Source organism: Anguilla rostrata, chromosome 3 (genome assembly GCF_018555375.3).
Source record: "Anguilla rostrata isolate EN2019 chromosome 3, ASM1855537v3, whole genome shotgun sequence".
Classification (NCBI taxonomy): Eukaryota; Metazoa; Chordata; class Actinopteri; order Anguilliformes; family Anguillidae; genus Anguilla; species Anguilla rostrata.
In genome coordinates, this window is record NC_057935.1 from 36,834,469 (window position 1) to 36,855,162 (window position 20,694).

Sequence of the window (20,694 nt, forward strand, 5' to 3'; positions counted from 1 at the left end):
GGTAATCACTGCGCACAGGTTAAATCTGCCATCCCCACCCACACAGGGGAGCTCTCTGTCATGACAGGGTTTAAGATCGGCTCATTTGGCTGTACCACCTTGCCAAACCCTCGTAAAATAAATCTGGACTGTTGGAACATCTTCTCCCTGTGTCTCTGGAGGGCCCCAAGGAAAGCCACTTCGGTGGCCTGTGGCAGGCGTGTTTGCCACAGTGGCGCCCAACGTGGGGCCGCTCCGGCACAGGAAAGAGGCACAGGAGGGCCAGCCAGGAAGCACACTGGAGGAGAGACAGCTGAGGTGTTCCCGACAGGGCTTCGGGTGGGGTGGATCCTCCGGGCCAAAAACGGAGTGGAAGATGACCAGGGAGGGGAAGGAAGCGATCCTCAGCTGGGACGCTGGGGAGCTGGACCTGGCCGTGAAGGCAGGTCAGCTACGGGCGGTGCACGAGAGGTGGTCGCGCCGTGAGCTGGACTTGGCCGGGAAGGCGGGTCAGCTACGGGCGGCGCACAAGCAGTGGCCGCGCCGTATTGCTTCCTTTCTTGTCTGTTGGTTGTTTTAGTTCGTCGTTTTGGCCTGGTTGGGTTGCCCGGAGCCCGTGAGGGAGGAAAGCCTGCACCAGCCTTCCAGCAGAGCCGACTGGCGGCCACCACACCTGCAAGGGTTCCTGGTCCCCCAGCGCCACAAGGAAGCCAGCCCACCAGCCCAGCCAGCCTACCAGCCCAGCCACCCCACCACAGCCCCTGGAACAGCCCAAGCCGGTGACATCCCCACCAGCCAGCTGAGCAGCCCAGGAATCCCCGCGCTCCGAGAGGGAGGAGGAGGAGGAGGGAGGGCTGCCTCATCGTCCGGGGGAGGGTCACGACTATGTACTGGACTGTTCCGGGGCCCTTAAAGTGTTAAGGGCGCTTGGTTTTTTTTTTTTTTTTTGGTTGGAGTGCTGGGGGGGAGTTGGCTTCGGCCAGGGATCCTCCCTGGCCTCAGTTTGGCGTTGGGGGTATGTGGTGTGGGGATGGCTGGTTTAAGCAGCCACACCTGCCCTGGGTCAAGCTAATTAGACCTGGCCAATTGGATAATTGGTTAAGAATTAGATAATTGGCCAGGCTAATTGGACCCAGGAACAGGAGTGGCTGCACCTGTGCGTAGTGAGGTAATCACTGCGCACAGGTTAAATCTGCCATCCCCACCCACACAGGGGAGCCTTCTCTGTCATGACAGGGTTTTACATCTGCTCATTTGGCTGTACCATCTTGCCAAACCCTTGCAAATAAATGTGGACTGCTTGAACATCTCTCTGTGCTGGAGGGCCCCAAGGAAAGCCACTTCGGTGGCCTGTGGCAGGCGTGTTTGCCACGCTGATAAATTGAGGTCTGTTCTGATTTAAACCTAACACAAATTATCACAGAATCAACTGACGTTTCTACCTCATCTGAAGTTTTAGCTGCACTTACATCTCTCAATTCATACAATTCAACTGGAGCTGATTGTCATGGTTCTGGGGTGTAGTGGCCTTGTGCTGCCACTAGAAGGCACCCGGCCATTGATAATTTCTTAATTTGTTCCAGGTGTCTGATTCCCAATTATTTTCACCTGGGGAGGTGCCTTTATAAGCACTGACAGAACAGCCATCAGCGCTTCTGTGTCAAATCCCGTTATCACAAAGCCGGTACGGTATAGGTATAGGTGCTCGGTGGACGGTTTACTGAACTGTGTTCGTGGTTGGTTCTGTGTCCTCTTAAGGCGGTTAAGTCTCTTAGCGCAGTGAGCGCATTCTGACGCCTTAAGAGCATTTATACTTTTATTTTGAGCTCGTGTGAGCCGGTGGGTATCGGGACGTTGTCCCGGGTAATGTATTTTGTTTGTGTTTTTCTGAGCTGCGTCTCAGGTTTTTCTTTTCGCTGAGTAAGTTTTGCTAATCAGTTGTCTTTTCTTTTGAGACCAGTTTTGGGTTTGGTACCAGAGCTTCGCCTCTGTACCACTGGTCCTTTTCTTTTTTCGCCCTGGTTTTCACGGGTCGCTTTTGATTTTGCAAGCCAGTTTTACGGCTGGACAAGGTGGTCCTTCGGAGTGGTTTTTTACTCCGTGTTTTTTTGTTGTTTAGGATCCTTTGTGTGCGGGAGTTGCTCTCCCAAGGATCTTAATTGTTTTGTGTTTTAACTTTCGGGTGTTCCCTTTCCTTTGTCCTTCGGGACTTTGTGGCTAACGCTTCCAGTAGCATTAGCTTTTCGTTCCCCTATATTAGTCGCTTCTGGTTCTCCTACACCCCCACTCCATTATACTGATAGTCTAGATCTGTTTTTTTGTTTATTTTCTGCACCGCTACTTACACAATGCATTTTGCAAATATATAATTTGACTATTACTACCAGTATAATCCTCAAAATGTGGATGGCTGCTTATGTACTCCCTTTACATAAAGGGGGAGATTCTGGTGATTTAAATAATTACTATCCTAAGTAACCTAGCTAAGCAAAAATGTTATAATCACTGATAAATGTGCAGCTTCTTATCTTAGGTCTTCCTGGCTGGTCATTCAATCCAATGTCACCAACAGTCTGGTTTTAGGTCTGGACATAGCACCATCACCGCTACCTCCTTAGGCATAAATGATATTGTATCAGCTTTTGACAATCATCAGTTCTGCACAGCTCTTTCTGTAGCCTGGCCAAGGCTTTCGATAGAGTTGATCATCTCATTCTTTTACACAAACTTGGCCTCAATGCCACTCCTCTCAAGTGGTTTAAGAACAGCCTATAGATCACAGTATGTGGTTTTCGGTAGTATATGATCTGAATCAATACATGTCACAATAGGAATTCCTCAGGGTTCTATCTTAGAATCCGTCTTTTTTACACTGTACATTAATGATAGTGTATCTTCTATAACTTCTGGAAAGTTTTACTGCTTTGGTCATTCTATACATATAGCTTTTGAAAATTTTCAGTCTGCTTTTAATTATTTGTAGCATGCATTGATGAATCTCAAGCTTGGGTTAAATACATCTAAAATGAAATGTATGTAATTCTCAAAAGCAAGAAATATTGAATATGCTAATCTGATGATCAATACATTAAGTGGTGCTAACAAAGAAAGTCTCTAGACATAAATATCTAGGCATTTGGCTTGACACCAAATTTACTTTTAAAACTCACATTGACATTTTGTATGGCCTGTACCATTGCCAGATAGGGGAAATGGACCTGTCCAGGGATAGCATGTCTCACAGGTAAAACACTGTTGTAGAGTAAAACATTTGAGCATGGAACTCATAGGCATATACTTGCACACTTTTGACACACAGTTTATTAACTACAATCACAAACACTGCTGCTGTACACACTGTCTAATAAAGCATTAAAGTACAATATATGTACAATATTTACGCTTCAGAATGTCTAGTGTATAACTCCCTACACATGTAATGCACTAGAATAAGAAAAATAAAACACTGATGTAATGATTTGTGCAAATTACAAATGCACGGAGGCCAGTTGTTATTACAGTGCATCAAGTAGGGCAAATGCAAAGGGTATGTCATCCACTTGGAAGGCACAATGTGCACCATAAGAGTAAAAACTGAAAAGAGTAAAAACTTTGGGAAAATGGTCATGTCTGCAAAAACATCCTACCAGTACATTCATTTTAGGCATGTGTATACTGCTGAAAATGACAGATTGTTATTCAGATTTCTCCCTCAGTGCAGAATTTGTGCTTTGATGTGCTGCTGCTATCTTCACCGATGACCACAGAGGACAGTTCAGTCTGGAACAATGCAAAGTCATGGTGACAGGCTCTTACACTATGGTGGTAAATGCCGATGTGTTGGGGGTGGGTGATTAGTCACATTTTTTTTAAAAACAGCAAAACAGCACTTATGTTAAAACCCAGCAAAGGTGACATGAAAGAAAATTCATCCTAAGATTTGGATCAACCAAATCGACAGAGTTGATTTCATTGTAGGGAAAAAAAAACTGAGAGTAAGCCACTGTGATAAGGGGGTAAGAACAGCAGCCTTCAAAGACAGCATACACAAGTGACTCAGGAGACAGATCTAACTCAGATTCCCCAAAGGTAGGACATCCCAAAAGTAGCAATTCACCGCCAAACATTGTGGTTTTTGTAAAGATTCAGAGATCAGTGAAAACATTTCTGTGTAGATAGTCAAACATTGATGGCAAAGCTTTTTAAGCTTTGAAACTACCGGTATGCCTATTTTTCAGACATGTGCATATGTCTACATATGTACCCCTTGTCCATATGTAGACTCACCTGTCCCCAAAAATATAAGTATGAGTCCAGTGGGCTCTGTTTGGAATTGGGTCAATGTTCCATATGCCAACACCAGGCAGTTATACTGACCAAAATGCCCATTTTTAATTTTAATCTTTAAAATTTAAATCAATTTTAAAAAGTTAATCTTTCTTCTGCACTTTAACTCAGGGGAAATGTACCTTTGTTCATGCTACCTCACTACTGCTCTACTAAAAAAAAAATAGTTCACCAACTAGAAAGCTAATTGTTTTCCAAAGAGGTTAAGCTACCACATGCTATTGGGAAATGTAGTTAAGCAAGTAGCTCTGTTACATGTAGTTCTGGTATTTATGTATGCTGCTATCTTGGTCTTTTCACCTTTTGAAAAAGATAAAAATCTCAATAGGACTCTCTCCTGGATAAATAAAGCATACCTAAAAAATAAAAAAATGAATAATTTATTTGGCCTCACAGACACTTGTGGCACCCCGGAGTGGGTTATCTGCCCAAACTAACAAACAAAAGCATCAGGTTCACATTCTCTTGCTAATACAGCTTTTCAGTAATACACACAGAATATGTACTCATGTAAACACGCATATATGGCAGCTTATAGCAACGCTACAGTGCAATAGAAAACAATCCACTCAACTTACATACAATGTAGAAAAATATACATGTATATTTGTAATCTTTGCATCAAGGAATATTTTTGATTTATGCTTTGCAATAAATGTAAAAAATAAATGCTTGGATTGCACAAAGATTTATAGTGATTTTCAGTTACATTCAGAATATCTTAAATACAGTAAAAGTTGTACTTGCTTTGCTTTTCACAAACATCTTGGAGACAAATTCTGCAACCCCCTCCTCTAACTACCTCTAGCTGACATGTATTCTGTACTTGAGCAGGGGATGGTCAATGTAAGGACTCATTGAAATAACACATTGAATAATCCTGTAATGGAGGTCCGTGTTGTGGAATTAAAGCTGTTACAGACTGTAAAGAAAACAACTTCCTTTTTCAATCCCTTAAAATAAGAATGAAAACATTCAGTGTTTTTCAAAGAGATATTATTCTCTGTAAAAGTAATCACACAATCTTTAGTTTTAAACTTTTCAAATCAAACTAAACTGAAGTCAGGTATTTGACAAGCAAATATGTGGATTAAAATTCCCAAGGTTAATGTAAAAATGAGTCATCACTTTAGGCACTAAGAACTAGCTTCATTCATTCACAAGGATAAAGCATTTACCTCTATCGTAGCGGCTGTGGCAATAGGATACGTGGTAACATCCCCGGAACAGAACACAAGTTTCCTGTACAATCAGGCATAGCAGCGGGTGTGTTACATGGTAACATTAACATTAACAAACAATACGCATGTTTCTCAAGCAATACATGGATGGCAAAAATAGTTGCTGTACAGCTTCTCTGGCCACTTTTTGAGGTAGTGTGGAATCTATACAATATACCTGCCTTTTCTCGGTCTTATATGACCATTATGGTGAGGTTATACCTTGGATTGAATAAGTAACTTCTAGCAGTGACTTCTGCTTCTTAATAACACCTTGTTTCCCAGACAGCACACTGAGAAAAGCAACATGGGGCCAACGTAGGTGCTCAGTCGCTTTCCATCTTTATGAGGTAGTCGTGACATCGTGTGGAGGTAGTTTGCCCATTGGGATGATTTCGCAGCTACGTTGCTTGCCGCGAAATCAGATGTGTCAAAATCAAGAAAACATTGTATTAAGTGTCAAACACAGCCGATAGTTTTCACAGCACAGAAAACCAATTGATTGCAATATTTTTCCATTTTGTTCCAGATTCAAAAGTCTTAAATTTTACTTTTGAAATCAATTTATTCGCAATATGTATTTCTTCGCTCTCAATCAGAAATATTTTGCTTGATAATTTTGGCACAGATCTGTCAAACGAATAATGTTTTCTCTAATAATTTTGACACAAACCTGATTCCGAGGTAAGCATCTGCCTGATGGGCTAACTACCTCTGGGCTTCGTCATGGCTACCTCCCACAGACGGAGCTTGACAGAGTGTCTACGTTGGCCTAACGTAGCTGTGCTGTCAGGGTTCTTTGGCATAGTAGGCCAAGCATCCCACTGCAGGGCATTTATAGTTCATGGGTGAAGGTCCATGATTGAAGTCCTGGTTTTACATTCATGTTAGCTGTGAGGCCAGCGAGTCTTTGCCGTCCATGATGGTCATCACCTGGGAGACAGTTTTCTTTATCCGTAGCGCAGTGAGCCGAGCAACAGCATTGGCATACCAGCACTCTCGCATGATTTTACCCATCACCCTTAGTGCCTGCCAAATAGAGAATCATAGACAAGGAGAAAACCCATTACAGACCTAACCCAAACCCCTGTTACATAGTTCACATTTTAGCTGCCATGCTGCTTTTCATACTATCAATTACACTATGTACATTTCTTCCGAAGTAATTCCACTGCCCCTCTCCCACCCTTCATACCTCACAGCTTTGCCACTGGTTGGGAATGTTGGGTCTCAATTTTTGGTCACAGACCACCTTTTTCATGTCTTCTAATGATGGATCTGAAGCCACCATGTCATAGTAAGGCAACTGATAATCTTCATAGATGCCTGTACAAAAACATATGTTTATCGCTTCATGAAAACTGCAAGCAGAAATGGTCAGAAATAAACTCTACTATACATGATTGCATAGCGCTTTACAATAAAGTATGATCACATCAATCACAACCACCAATGTGAATGTAACGTCTTTATTGCAATGTAGTATTTCTCATCAATTAGTCAACTCAATTCATTTGAATGTCCTCCATTGATTTAGGGGGACATACCAGCATGCAAGCCCTCTAAAATTCATGCAGTCAGTCAGTTTGTCACAGGTCAAAGTTGGGTGGACCCAAATGCAGACTCAGACAACGAAGTGGCGAAACCCCCGAATGGAGATGTTTAATGTGAAAGTACACAATACAGCAGGCAGTCTCGTAGTCAGTTCGTGCATAGATCAAAACCAGAATTTACACCGGGGCAAAAGTACAAAAATCAGGCGAATGTCAAAACAGGAAATCAGCAAAGCAAAGACGGCAGGCAAAAATCGGTGGTCAGGAAAACAGGCAAGATCAAACACGAGTCAAACTAGCAAGAGAAAAACGCTGGAAAGGCAATGTAAACAGAAGCACAATCTGGCAGAGAATTTATACCAAGGGAACCAGGTGAGTGAAATGAGAGATACTTGAACAGAGCATGTACATGCAAACAGGGAACAGGTGAATGAAATGACTGATTAACCAATGTGTGAGAATGCGGCCAGAACAGGTGAGAGTGATCAGCTGAGGGGAGAGAGAGTTAGAGGAAACCACGCCCATACTACAAACCGAAACAAAGATCGTGCAGGAGGAAAAAAAAGATAATCAACTAAAAGGTGAAGTGAAACAGAAACATAACACAGTTTTCTCTGTAATTCTCTAGATGAGCTACCCAGGTATTGCTCTGGATGGCTGAACAACTGAAGTAGCTGTTGCAGGCAGACTAAGCTGCTGATCGATTAGGGGAGTGGCCATTGCTCAATGAAAAACCTGTCAATCAAAACCCTCCCTCCATGGGTAAAGCCTCAGCCCTTACTGCTGCAGTTCTGCTTGCATTCCTGATACAGTGGGTCACATTGAGAATAGTACTTTAATCTCTTCATCACGCTGAAATGAATACATTTTATTTAGCATTATAATCAAGTGCTTCACTTCCCCACATGTTTTTAATAAGATGGCTCAGTTGCACTGATGTTGTGCTTGGAAGTTGTCTGAACAACAATACCTGTCACAGGGCACCTCCGTGCCAATTCCCAGAACACTAAGCCCAAGGAGTAGATGTCTGCCCGCTTGAACGACTCAAAGGTGTTCATGTTGATTGTGTCGTCCAGGACCTCTGGAGCCATATACCTGCGTTCAGAAAGTTAAATGTGCTGTCAATTATAAGCGTTTTGTGACTGATAGTGAACTTGCCTCTGTCAAGTCCCAATTGTAGAGAGGGCGCGACAAGTAATTCTGGTCACAACCATACAACAATATTCTTTGCTGCAATTTAAGAAAAAAATCCAGTTTATGTAGTTTATGATGCCATGAGGGAGATGCAGTTTTGCAGGGTGAGTTTAAAAGCACCCTGGCTAGTTGTAGAAGAAAACTAAATCCTGGAAAATGCAACCTGTTTCAGATACCCCAAAGTCACAAACACATTCACCGTTCAGTTCATTCGCACAAGCGCCAACTGATAAATCCATGTGTCCATGAGCATGTCACCAATTAGGAATAGATTGAGGTGGGACTGATGTGAGTGGGCAGATAAACTGGGGACAGGGAAGCAGGAATGCTTGTCTGGTTAGAGGAAGTGAGGCCAGATAAGGTAACACTGAGATCAGACACAGCTGCATGTCTGTGGTGGGAAAACCTAGGGCCCAATAGGGCCTGGTCTGACTTGACAATTTAATTGTTTATTTATGATAGCTTACCAATCCATTGATAATTGAATTGTCAATTTATGATACCTTACCAATCCATTGATAATTGAATTGTCTATTTATGATACTGTGAAACACATTTTCGACAACCTTCACTGATGAAGAGATTGGATTTCAGAAAAACCAGCGCTAACTAGGTTAACTAAAGTAGGCGAAATGCTAACATGTTAGGGTTAGCTAAAGTAACGTCAGGCGATAAAGCTGTGCTTAAAAATCTTGTGCCGTTCGAAGTGGTGATTTTGGGAGATGCACCTGCGCATGCGTCCTACTAAACGAAGCACCACCTGCGCATGCATCCTACCAAACATCCCTCTCAGGTCGTCCATGAGTGAGTGAGTGAGTGACCACAATTTGCCATGCATAGCTAACAGTGGCAGGCAAACCTGCTCGCCGTGGGGAAAAGACATACAAGATTTAATGGATGCATTTTTGACATTCCACTTGAAAAAGCGGGCAAATTTTCAATTATGTGCATTTTTAAATGTGGCAGACCTGGTCAAATCAATTGACAGCATGTCTGTGGAAACAAACAAGTCAACAGACGGTAATTATTTTTGCAAATTTTATTCATTCTGCAAGGAAAATAAATTAGGTCTAATGATTACGGGGCAGTAGGTATTTTGCTGTACTGTACCATTCCCAGTACTTCAATATGTACTCCAGATTTGAAAAAAAACATGGATCTTTCAACCAGATTATAGCCTTATGAACCAGGCACTGCATATATCTCTCTGGGACAGAGGCAAAAAAAAAAACCACTCAGAATGTTGTTCAGAAGGCAAAACGATACGTGCCTGTTTCAACCAACTCATGCTGAAAGATGCACCACCACAGAATGACAGAGGAAATTGTTTGAACAACTAACTACAATCAAATTTTATCATAAATTTAAATCCTTTTTTTATCTGAGCTCATCTGTTGTAGCCTTTCAATTTTATAGCCTACACGACAGCAAACTATTTATTATTAGTCTTATTTTTGTGCAGATAATATAATATATAACACTTTTTATGTCTAGGTCTACTTCCCATTGCTTAGAAATGTGACCACTCAACACTTGTCAAAATTGTCTGCTACATGTCCGTAGTTATATGCGCTGAAAATGTCATAAACAAAAAAAGGCTCTATCAACCCCTTCCTGAGCAATGACATTGAATTCCAGGTCAGAAATCTGCCCTTTATAAACTGGTGTTCTTATGCATACAGGTCTGATTGTCTTTGCCAGATGGGGCACTGTTCTTACCTCTTTGTTCCCACTCTGTGATTGGATGAAATATCTGTAGTGTTGGTGACTGAATCATGCTTCACCGCCAGGCCCAGGTCAGCAATGACAGCAGTGCCATTCTTCTTCACCAAAATGTTCTTGGATTTTAAATCTCTATGAGCGATGGCCGGCTTGCCTGTCACATAAGAAAAATTGCACATTTCTTCGTTGACTGTGTTAGAGATGAGGATGCTTCACATGCATTTGAATTCTGAAAATGACAAATTAAAAAATAAAATATATATAATTTAATTATTATAAATTTAAAATTAATTGATATATAGTATTAATCAATATAATATAGTATTAGTTATATATTTAGCTTTGGTTTAGGTTAGGTATTAGTGATGTCTATGATTTTTAGCATGGTCTTTTTTAACTTTGACCAATAAAGATAAAAATATTGTAGGCAGTATAACTGACTAAGAAAATGATATTTCTGTTAATAGACCTAATTAAACTATTGGTAAATTGGCAGATTTAACTGTCTGGAACAGAAAATCTTTCAAAAAAAAATTTATGCCCACTTAATCACAATACATGTGTATTTCGTAGACTTTTACTTTTGATTGACAGTGCAAACTCTGAAGGTGGAATTATCTCAGTCAGAAAAACTGTGTTCTCAGATTGAGAAGACAGGCTTATCTAACTTGGTAAAATCAGATAAGTAACAAAGCAGTTAATTATTGGAAATGTATGAACATTAAATGCAAATGGTTTGCATTTGATGTTCATACATTTTATTTCTTAAATAGTTTATGCAGAAAAATGTAATTTTTAATTAATGAAGAGCCAATAATTTACTACAATAAGTTTGTCTTTGATTACTTTTGTGTCAGAGTTGATTGACAGTGGGCGTTACCCTGAGCACCGATGATCTCCATGTGCAGGTGTGCGAGTCCACTGGCTAAAGAGACGGCAAGGATGACCATCCCCTCCACAGAGATGGTGTACCTGTTCAGGTAGTCAAACATGGATCCATGCTCATGGTATTCTGACACCAGCCAGAGCTGAGTCCATGACCCGTTGTCTGCAACAGACAGGAAAACCATTTTCTTGGCATGATAAATGGTACCATTGTTTTTTAGGTTGACTAGCAGAATGTTTCAGTTCAGTTCAGTTCTACTACTTGGAGGAGACTTCCTGTTAGAAAAGTGTCCAACAAGTTTTGAAATGAGCTCAGGGTGCTTTTTAAAGATGTGAGTTTTCATTGGCTTGTTGGGCATGAAAAAACAAATCAAGTGAGGTAAAACAAATGCTCACACCACCTTAGCCCCTCACATCTCATGCTGTACAGGGACTGAAACCTCATCCCCCAACATTTAGTCATGCTTTTGAGTTGTGAAAAAAATATACAAGAAAGACAACCCACCTAGATTTAAACCCATGTGGCCAGTTTAAGGCAATTCAATTCAACCAGACTGACCTCTTCATATTCAAGCGAACATACTTAAAAGCTGAAGACTGAAAAATAAAAAAAGCAACAGAATTGTGCCACCTGGGCTGGAAGTGGGAGCTTTTTTAAAAGAAGGGGTGAACTTGCACCTTTTGCCAAGAATCTGTATGCCTGCCTCCAATTCACAGTTCTCACTGTTTAAAACAATTAATAAAATAAAGTTATTTATGTTTTGCATTTTTTTTAAAGATTTAAAAATTTAATAGAAGGAAATGAAAGGATGAAGAAACATCATCATGCTCAATTAATGCAATATTTTATGAATAAAGCAATTAAATAATGTAGTCCTTTTCCAGGCATACGGTATGTTTAAAATTAGTTTGTGTAGGGGCCTCTGGGTGGCGCGCTCTGTATAGATGCTCATTGAGCCTGGTTTTTTGGGTCCTGGTTTTGCCATGGCAAGCAACATTTGGCCCAGCCTCATCGGGAACTGAGAGGGGGTAAGCCGGATAGCTCAGATGGTCTCATTGCTTTAGCAGCTACTCCTGGTCAGACCGGATGCACAAACCAAGAACATGCTGACCTTGTAATCCTCCGACGACATGGGCAGTATATAATTGGTGGTGCATCCGCAACGCGAAAAAGAAGCAAAAATACCATCATGTGAATCAGAGGAGCCACGGGTCTATAGCTCACTACTCCTGAATTCAACAGGAAGGGCTGCTGACGGGAGATCAAAAAGTTCGGGTGAGTTCGGGGTGGGAAAAAAATCGAGGATAGAATATAAATTTAAAAATAGCTTTGTGTAATAAAGCAATGTGTAATAATGAAGAAGAGAGAAACAAATATTGGCTAGACAACAATGTATTTCAGTGCAATATATTTCAGTTGCTAACAGTAGAATTAACTGCTAAAATGTTATTGGGATAGAGTGTTTCACACAATCAATCAGTAACTCAGCAGGTACGTATTGGAATTATGATGTGCTCAATGAATATTAAAGAGATACAGCACTGGCCTTTTAGCATGAAAAGGTGCATATTTTAAAAAGTGGTCTAACCATAAATATGCATGTCGATCATTCCCTGGAAATCATTTCATTAGGCTGAATATGCTACATCTTGCTGCAATTGTGATAGTGCAAAGAAAGTAGCCTTTATTCTGATACAGCGTCAGATTATTCTGGAGGGTTTGAGAGAATTGACCTTAAACAGTCTAAGTGTGTTTAATTGTATTTGGCCCATAGTATATGAAAATGTATGGGTCATATATGGGAAAATATAGACATATTCCTAGAAAAAGCTCTGTCTAAAATGAACAGGGCACTCTCTCCATGGCTTTGATCATTCTGAAGAGCAGAGTACCTTTATTGTCGGCAGCAATGAAGCCCAGGATGTTTTCATGTCTAAGCATGATGGTCTGGTACATCTCCACTTCTCGGAACCAGGACCTTTCATCCCGTGATGAAAATATCTTCACTGCCACATCCTCCCCCCTCCACTTCCCCCGCCACACCTCCCCGAATCGGCCCTTCCCGATGCTCTCCTGCAGGACAATCGTCCTAGCTATCGTCCTCTGGACGAGCAGTGGAAGTCCTGATGGAGAAACCAGCCCCAGCAGGAACATTAATGTATCTAAATAGCGTGATACAACCAGGTATAAGAAAGCTGAAGAGTGATTCAGACCTTTTAGCCATATCTATTTGAAAATTACACCATGGAAAACAAATTATGGGCTGGACAGAATGTTCCAGCTAACAGTCCACCAGCACAAAAGAAAACCATTTTGAGAACACAGGGGTCAGAACCTTCACAGACCTTTCCATTAATACAGACTAAATTGACCTGCTGAAGTGTTGCACTAGTGTGGAAAGTAGTCATTTGCTATCAGGTGGGCGGCTTGGAGGAGAGCATACACTTCCCTGCATGAGTATGACAGAAAAGTGGTGACTGGAGAAATTAAAGTGGTGATTCCAAATCTGGAAATAGAAGGGGGCTAAAACATTTTTGAAAAGCACTACTTCACCTGAGATACCATGTCATGATCTTATGAGGTCCATACCAGATCCAGACCCTGAGGTGCTCAGGTCAAAAATGAGGTCTTTGAGATGCTTATCAGGGGACATCTGGTCATCCAAAGTCTCCTCCATGTCATTTTTGTTGGCCTTCCTGTAGATACAACGCTGTCCATGGAGAGTGTGGACCCACAGTAGGATGCTGACACACAATAGGCAAACAGGCACCAGGGTCACCATCACCAGCTCCAGACTGCTCCAGCTGTTTCCCCCTGATGGCCTCTCTGATCACACAGGGCAAACAGGAGAAAGTCACCAGCTATAAACCTATTAAGTTGGGCTCATTTACTCTTTCTAATGCACAGTTTATTGCACCTTTCAGTTCTGGTATTATAATGCAAATGAACCTAAATATTTTAAATTTGCAAAAACCTGAAAAATATAGACGTAACAAATTGAAGTGAAAATTTTAGGTTTATCCAATGAAACATTTTTTTGAATAGAATTACAGCAAAGCGTTAGCACTGATTGTTTGTGTCCCGGTCGCGCTATTGCAGACTATGGCTGGAGATCTGCATTGGCAAGGCAACAATTGGCCTTGTTGGGGATGATAAGGGGCAAGCCAGGAAGCTCTGTTGGTCTCATTGTTTTCTAGCAGCCACTTCTGGTCAGACTAGGCACCTGCAGATACACAAACCAAGAACATGCTGACCTCGTAATCATCCAACGACATGGGAAGTATATAATTGGTGGTGCATCCGCAGTGTCAAAAAGAAGCAAAAATAGGTGTTGTGTATCAGAGGAGTCACATGTACATTTAAAACTGTTCTGGAAAAAAGTCTCCTGGACAAGTTTAGAATTAACCTATACCAAAGTGATAGAAAGAAGAGAGTATGGGGAAGGAACTTTTCATGATCCAAAGCACCCCACCAAATCTGCAAAACATGGTGGAGTTAGTGTTCTGGCTTGGACATGTACGGCTGCCACTGGAATTTACTTACTTGTCTTTATTGATGATGTGACTGCTGATTTTTTAGCTGCAGGATGAATACTAAAGCATGCAAGCATCTTAGCTACTCGCATCCAACAAAATACGCCAAAAATCATTGGACAGCACTTCATCTTACAGCAGAACAATGACCCCAAACATAGCGCTAAAGCAAGCAATAAGTTTTTCAGGGCCAGAAAGTGGAATGTTTTTGACCAACCAAGTTAATTCAGACCATTTCAGTAGGACATACAAGATGATCACTTTCTATCTGTCCATGACCAATTAGTCTGGCCAAATAGAGTGTGCTCCCTAAGAAAAAACTTTGAGTCAAAATCATTTGTGCCATTTTTACTTGCATGTTTTTAATGATCTCCTCTTCCTCTAGTGGACAATTTGTCCCCATAAATTTAATTTCACTCAGCAGCGATACCATTAATGTGAATTACTACAAGAATAAAAGCACAAGTTGTCTAAGATTTCCACATATTTTAAAACAAGTCCATTCCAATAACTTGCAACAAACAGGAAAGCCATTTGCTATGCGCACTTTTAGAGTACCGTTTCTTTTCAGATTGGGTCACAGAATGGTCCAGTTAAATGAGAATTTCTGCTAGGGGATATGATCAATAGTATTTTATCAATTTTGAAACGGCACTGTGTTTCGTCACTTTTGTTGACCATTACTTCTACTACTAACAAAACAACCTGAACATTTTGTGTTCCCAGAATCTACTTAGTCAAATGTGTAATAGCTACTGAATCTGAATGTGCACTATTTTGCTACAACACAGTATATTCAACTTTAGATTACATGTATTCCTGATTAAATTGAATTACCAAGCCTTTTATCTCCTAAAACTTCTGTGCAATACTTATTATATGCAATTGTAAGGCTAATAAACTCGTAGAATGAATAAACAGTACAAAATGAATGAACAGTTTTAAAAATAATTCTGCAAACTGAATCCTGAGAGCCTACATTACATTTCTTAGAGACAATAATACCATGGCAATAAAGCTTATGAGGCCCCATTGTCAGTGCATAGTAATTGCTTTGATAATGCCGTAGAAATTCCAAGGATGACTTGGACAACAGAGTCGTATGAGTGAGTGGATATCTTGCCCGCTAGATGTGACAGAGTGTATAATGAAACAGTTTGTGAAAAGCTCAGAAACATACAATACAGAAAAATATAACTCATGTTATCATTACTGACAATCCCGTAGAAATGGTAGTAATGGGAACTGCCTGATGACATAATATTACAAGCAGTTTATGGATATGTGTGGCCAGCACAGGCATAGACAACAAATGCATCAGAGTTGTCATATTTAATAAAGCATGGGCAGGCAGCACAGAGCACAAAGTGAGAGAATTTACACTGGCCAATCAGGATGTTTTCAGCATTCCCACAACTGAGAAATTTTTTTCAGTATTTTCCTGTGTGTTTGTATAGTGCATGTTCTACACCTACTATTACCCTCTCCTCTCACATTTGACAGTCCACCATGTTCTCAATCTTACGCTAAATTAAAGTTTTGCTGCAGGTTAATTAGGAATTACAGATACATTTGTTATTCATTGATGTTTTATTGAAATTGTGTACCTCTAATTGGATCTAATAATGTGATATGTCTGCTTATAATAATAATAATAATTATTATTATTATTATTATTATTATTATAGCTGCAAGCAGCAATGAAGGGGCCAAGCACGACAGGGGCACCAGGCAGACAAGCAACCAGAACAACCCCTGAACAAGACACCAGTCCATCGCAGGGTGAACGGCATAACCCTCTACCATTCTGCAAAGTTTTGTAAAAACCGACCAGTCGGTTATAGGGGCTGCCATAGACGTCCATGGCAGAAAGCATTTAAAGCATTTGATAAAAATGTCTAATTTGCGGAAGATCACAACTCTAGGAAAAACGGTTCAGTTATAAGCAAAAATGTACCTTGAAGTTTGGCCTGTTGGTGGCGCTACAGAGATGGATGGATTGACCCCAAATCCGATGCCTGGATACAATCGACTGTCCTTTATCAATGTGCCAAATTTAATAAAAAACTACCAATGGGTTCTATGGGCTGCCATAGACTCCCATTGCGGAAAGTATAATAATAATAATACTAACGATTACAACAGGTGCCCTGCACCTTCGGTGCTTGGCCCCTAATAATAATAGCTGCAAGCAGTGATTCTTGGGGTCCATCAGCTACAGTTGGCAAACACAGAGCTCTCTTTTCCGTAAGCAATGTCGCACGATGCATGGGCATAGTCAATGGCGCAGTGCAGTGAGTGGCGCACTGGGCATGACTTGTGATTGTTGGTAGTTTTGGAACCAGAGGGGAGCAGCACACAGCGTAAAGCATGTGGTCCACCTGGGAACAGGGCAGGGTTATACTGAATATATCATCAGTGGGTGTGGTGTAGCTGCATTTGTTAATAGCCAATCAAATTATCAATTTTCATTCCCTTTAAGAGCTGTGCGCATTGAGCAGGGCATGCTGCCAATTTCCATAGTCTACCTCTGCAATATTAGATGAGCATAATGATATACTTATCAGGCGTTTCTCACAAGGCATATTTTTTGGGAGGTGCTGAGTTGGGCTGTAATTTTTATCATAAATTGAGTTGAACAAATCTCATAAATCAAATTTATTGTTTGAATTTGTTCAAATTCTCTTTCTTCAGAATTAGAACATCGCCTACAAGTTTATAATGGGTCAGTTTTAATTTCCCATTAAACCTGTAACCAAATAGCTTAAATACTCTATAAATAAGAAATAATGACAACAGTATCTTGATGTTTTATTAAACAAAATAACTGAACTGAGAGAGCTTGGACGAGTGTTGGTTTTGTCATGTTTTAAATACACATATTTCAATTATTTATCTCCTGTTTCCAAATTAGCATAGGCTTGACTTGTATTACTTACTCACAGATATTGCTAAGCAATGAAACATCAAGTCTATTCTCATGGCAAGGCTGTCACGTCTACATATAGAATGTAAATAGAACATACATACATACAATAGAAGGGTATAGAAGAGGTCAAACCTGGCTTCCATCTCACACATGATCAGTAACTGGCCAACAAATGATTTGAAATATGTAGTGGCTACATCCCTCTGTGATAATTTATGGTCTATTTCAACTATTTTCAGTTACTTTACAATCACTTAAAAAAGATACATTAAATAAAAGCGGTGAATGTCATGTACAAAGTTCAAATGAAATCTCTGTAATTATAATTTATCATGGCCATTTGTTTGTCATTGAGTCACAATGCTTGGTGAAAAGTTGTCTATCAGAAGACACACATATTTCTAAATCAACTGAGTTTGCTACCATGGCCAAGTATCATTTGGCCTTTTGAGTAAGGTTTAGAAATATTTATGCAGTGGTATTCCAGAATTCACCCAGTCACATTGCAGTGCTGTTTTTTTGGGCAAATAATTTATAATTGCCCAGCTCGGATTTACATTTCTTGTCAAAACCTACAATTGAGTGTAACAGGAGGGTTGACACACTTGCTTAGGATCAAAAATCGAATGGTTGATATTTGTGAGTTGATCAGGGTTGAAATATGTTTGTTTGAGAGTTTCTCTGCAACTTCATTGAAAGGTTTGATGCATTGCTGGTTCATTGTTTTGCCTGTGCTATCTGCTGGCCATATGCACAATATTAACTTGCATAACCATAATCATGACTGTAATTGAGAGGATTAAGTGCCCCTCCAGTAGCTCAGCTTCCCTAACCAACTAATAAAAGAATTGTATTTGAGTCCCGTTGGTTTTGGGCCATTGTCACCCCAGCACACAGAGGAATAGAAAACAACATAGCCTCTATTCTGTGATAATACACGTACAGCATGTTGCTGCATATTTGAATGACCTTGGCACACACACACACAACCAAGCTCAACCATTTTAGCATATTATACACATGTATGTTGCACAATGAATAAGCAGGGTAGATCTCAATACAAAAAGGCTTATTCTTATGGCACGCCAAATCATTGCAGTAGTGACGCTAGCCCGTGGATTGCTGTGTCTTCAGAATGCAGGACATTTCAACATCTCCATTTTACACTAATTCACATGCATTCTGATAAAAAAACTAATATTTTTGCCATAATCTGCCAATAATACACGATAATAACACAATAAATGTACAGACAGGTGACACAAAGGAAAAATCTGAATAAATGAGAATAAATCAGAAGCATAATGAATGCAGATGCTTCCATGCAGGTGCACTGCATAATATAATTAAGCAATTAACATCCTATCATGCTCTGCGGCATGTATAAAAATGCTGAGCATGCCCAGTTGACCTCGATTTTGGATCAAGATGGCAAGAGGAAAAGATTTCCGTGACTTTGAATTATTCATTATTGGTGCACAGATGGCAGGAGCTTCACTCACAAAGACTGCTCAACTGGCTCGTGCTTCAATAGGAACAGTGACTAAAGTGACTAAATCTGCATTTAGGTCTATGGGAAAGACATCAGTAAATAGGGTTGGAAATTGTGGTTGAAAGTGTACCTTTGATGACCATGATTTTCGTTCATTAGTGCGATATGTAAGGAAAAACAGAAGAGCACCTCTTCCTCAGATGACCGAGAATGTCAATGCAGGATGTGATTAGACTGTATCAGCAAGAATAGTCTGTTGACAACTACATAGAGAGGGATATTATAGTAGGGTTGCAGTGCTTAAACCCCTCATTACAAAGATGAATGCACATTTGAGAGTTCAGTGGTGCAAAAACCATAGGCACTGGTCTACAGAGATGGAAAAAATTGATATGGTCAGATGAGTCATCCTTCACCATATTCTCGACAAGTGGGCGAGTGCATGTGTGGCGTACATAAAGAGAATGGTACAGGCCTGAATGCTTGACCCTCTACAGTGAGGTCCGGTGGCTCTGTTATGCTGTGGTGGGCATTTTCCTGGCATGGGTTGGGTCTACTTATCCCCTTAAAGGGAAGGGTCACTACTAACGAATAGAAAGTTATTCTGAGCGATCACCTTTATCCTATGATTAAACATTTTTATCCTGATGGGAGTTGTCTCTTCCAGGATGACAATGTCCCCAACCACAGGGCACGAGGGGTCACTGAATGGTTTGATGAGTATGAAAATGATGGGAATCATATGCTATGGCCTTCACAATCACCAGATCTCAACCCAATTAAACACCTATGGGAGATTTTGGACCGATGTGTTAGACAGCGCTTTCCACCACCATCATCAAAACACAAAATGAGGGAATATCTTTTGGAAGAATGGTTTTCTGTCACTGCAATTTGTATTTTCTTGACAACTCAATCTTAAAAACAGGACTCACATTGAATCCACAATGAGATCAATTGCACCTTCATTTGCTGCCATTGTCTTTGAGAACTGTACATGGTCGCCAGACTGAACAACTGTTACTGGCGCAAATGTAAATTACATCAAACAGAGGTAGCTGAAACAGAGGAAGTGACACGGGGATGTTCTAATCACTACAATTCAAATTTTGATTGGCAGATGCATGGTCACTCATTGACTTATTGTCTCATTGTTAGACCATTGCTCGTCCTCAAGTGGCTGGAATGGCAGGAATTGTTGCCTTGGACTCGGAAGCCCATTCAAATGTTCCTATAAAACTTGCAGTTTATGAACTCAAAAGTAAATAATTATTTTATTAATCAACTGTCAGATTTAATCACTAAAAATTATATTTCCTCAATTTTGGTTGGGGTAGCAGATGGTCAGCCAGTGTAAATATGCATTTTCAGATCTATAATGTGGGATCACTGAATAACAGAGTAGTATAATGTGTAATTCTTAACAGCGCTTCATGAGTATGTGTTGACATCACAGACAAAATCACATTTGCAAGCTCATATTTTTCAAGCTCTTTCCTCGCATATTACTCCGCTTACATTGCCAAGTTCTCTGCTTTCAGGGAAATTACATTTGGTTGGACAACAGCATAGCAATGCATGAGTCCTGGATGGGGAAAAAATTATAGGAGCATTAGCTCTCTATGCCCCTAAGTGCTATCTACCACTAAGCAGATTGGGGAAAGTCTTTTCAGTCATGCTTTGCAGAGATATATATAAACCCTGAAGAGAAGATTGTGGAGTACCCTGTGGATAACCCCAGCTGACATTGTAATGTCAGAGGATACAGGAATTGGATCAGCGACTCGCTCAAAACATTTTTATGGTAAATTACAAGCAGCTGGATTGCCAGAACTTTAC

General features: G+C 40.5%; 1 protein-coding gene across 1 annotated transcript in view; it reads right to left on the reverse strand.

Moving 5' to 3' along the window:
• Positions 1-3,291: 3,291 nt before the first annotated feature.
• LOC135250744 (activin receptor type-1C-like) overlaps positions 3,292-20,694 on the reverse strand; it is a 28,245-nt gene continuing 10,842 nt past the window's right edge. Inside the window, exons 3-9 of the mRNA XM_064327362.1 lie at positions 13,491-13,727; positions 12,794-13,024; positions 10,896-11,063; positions 10,013-10,169; positions 8,070-8,194; positions 6,742-6,872; positions 3,292-6,575 (exon numbers count right to left, since the gene is read on the reverse strand). Of these exons, the coding sequence (XP_064183432.1) occupies positions 6,429-6,575; positions 6,742-6,872; positions 8,070-8,194; positions 10,013-10,169; positions 10,896-11,063; positions 12,794-13,024; positions 13,491-13,727 (1,196 nt within the window). The 3' untranslated portion in view covers positions 3,292-6,428. The remainder of the gene's footprint in view (positions 6,576-6,741; positions 6,873-8,069; positions 8,195-10,012; positions 10,170-10,895; positions 11,064-12,793; positions 13,025-13,490; positions 13,728-20,694) is intronic.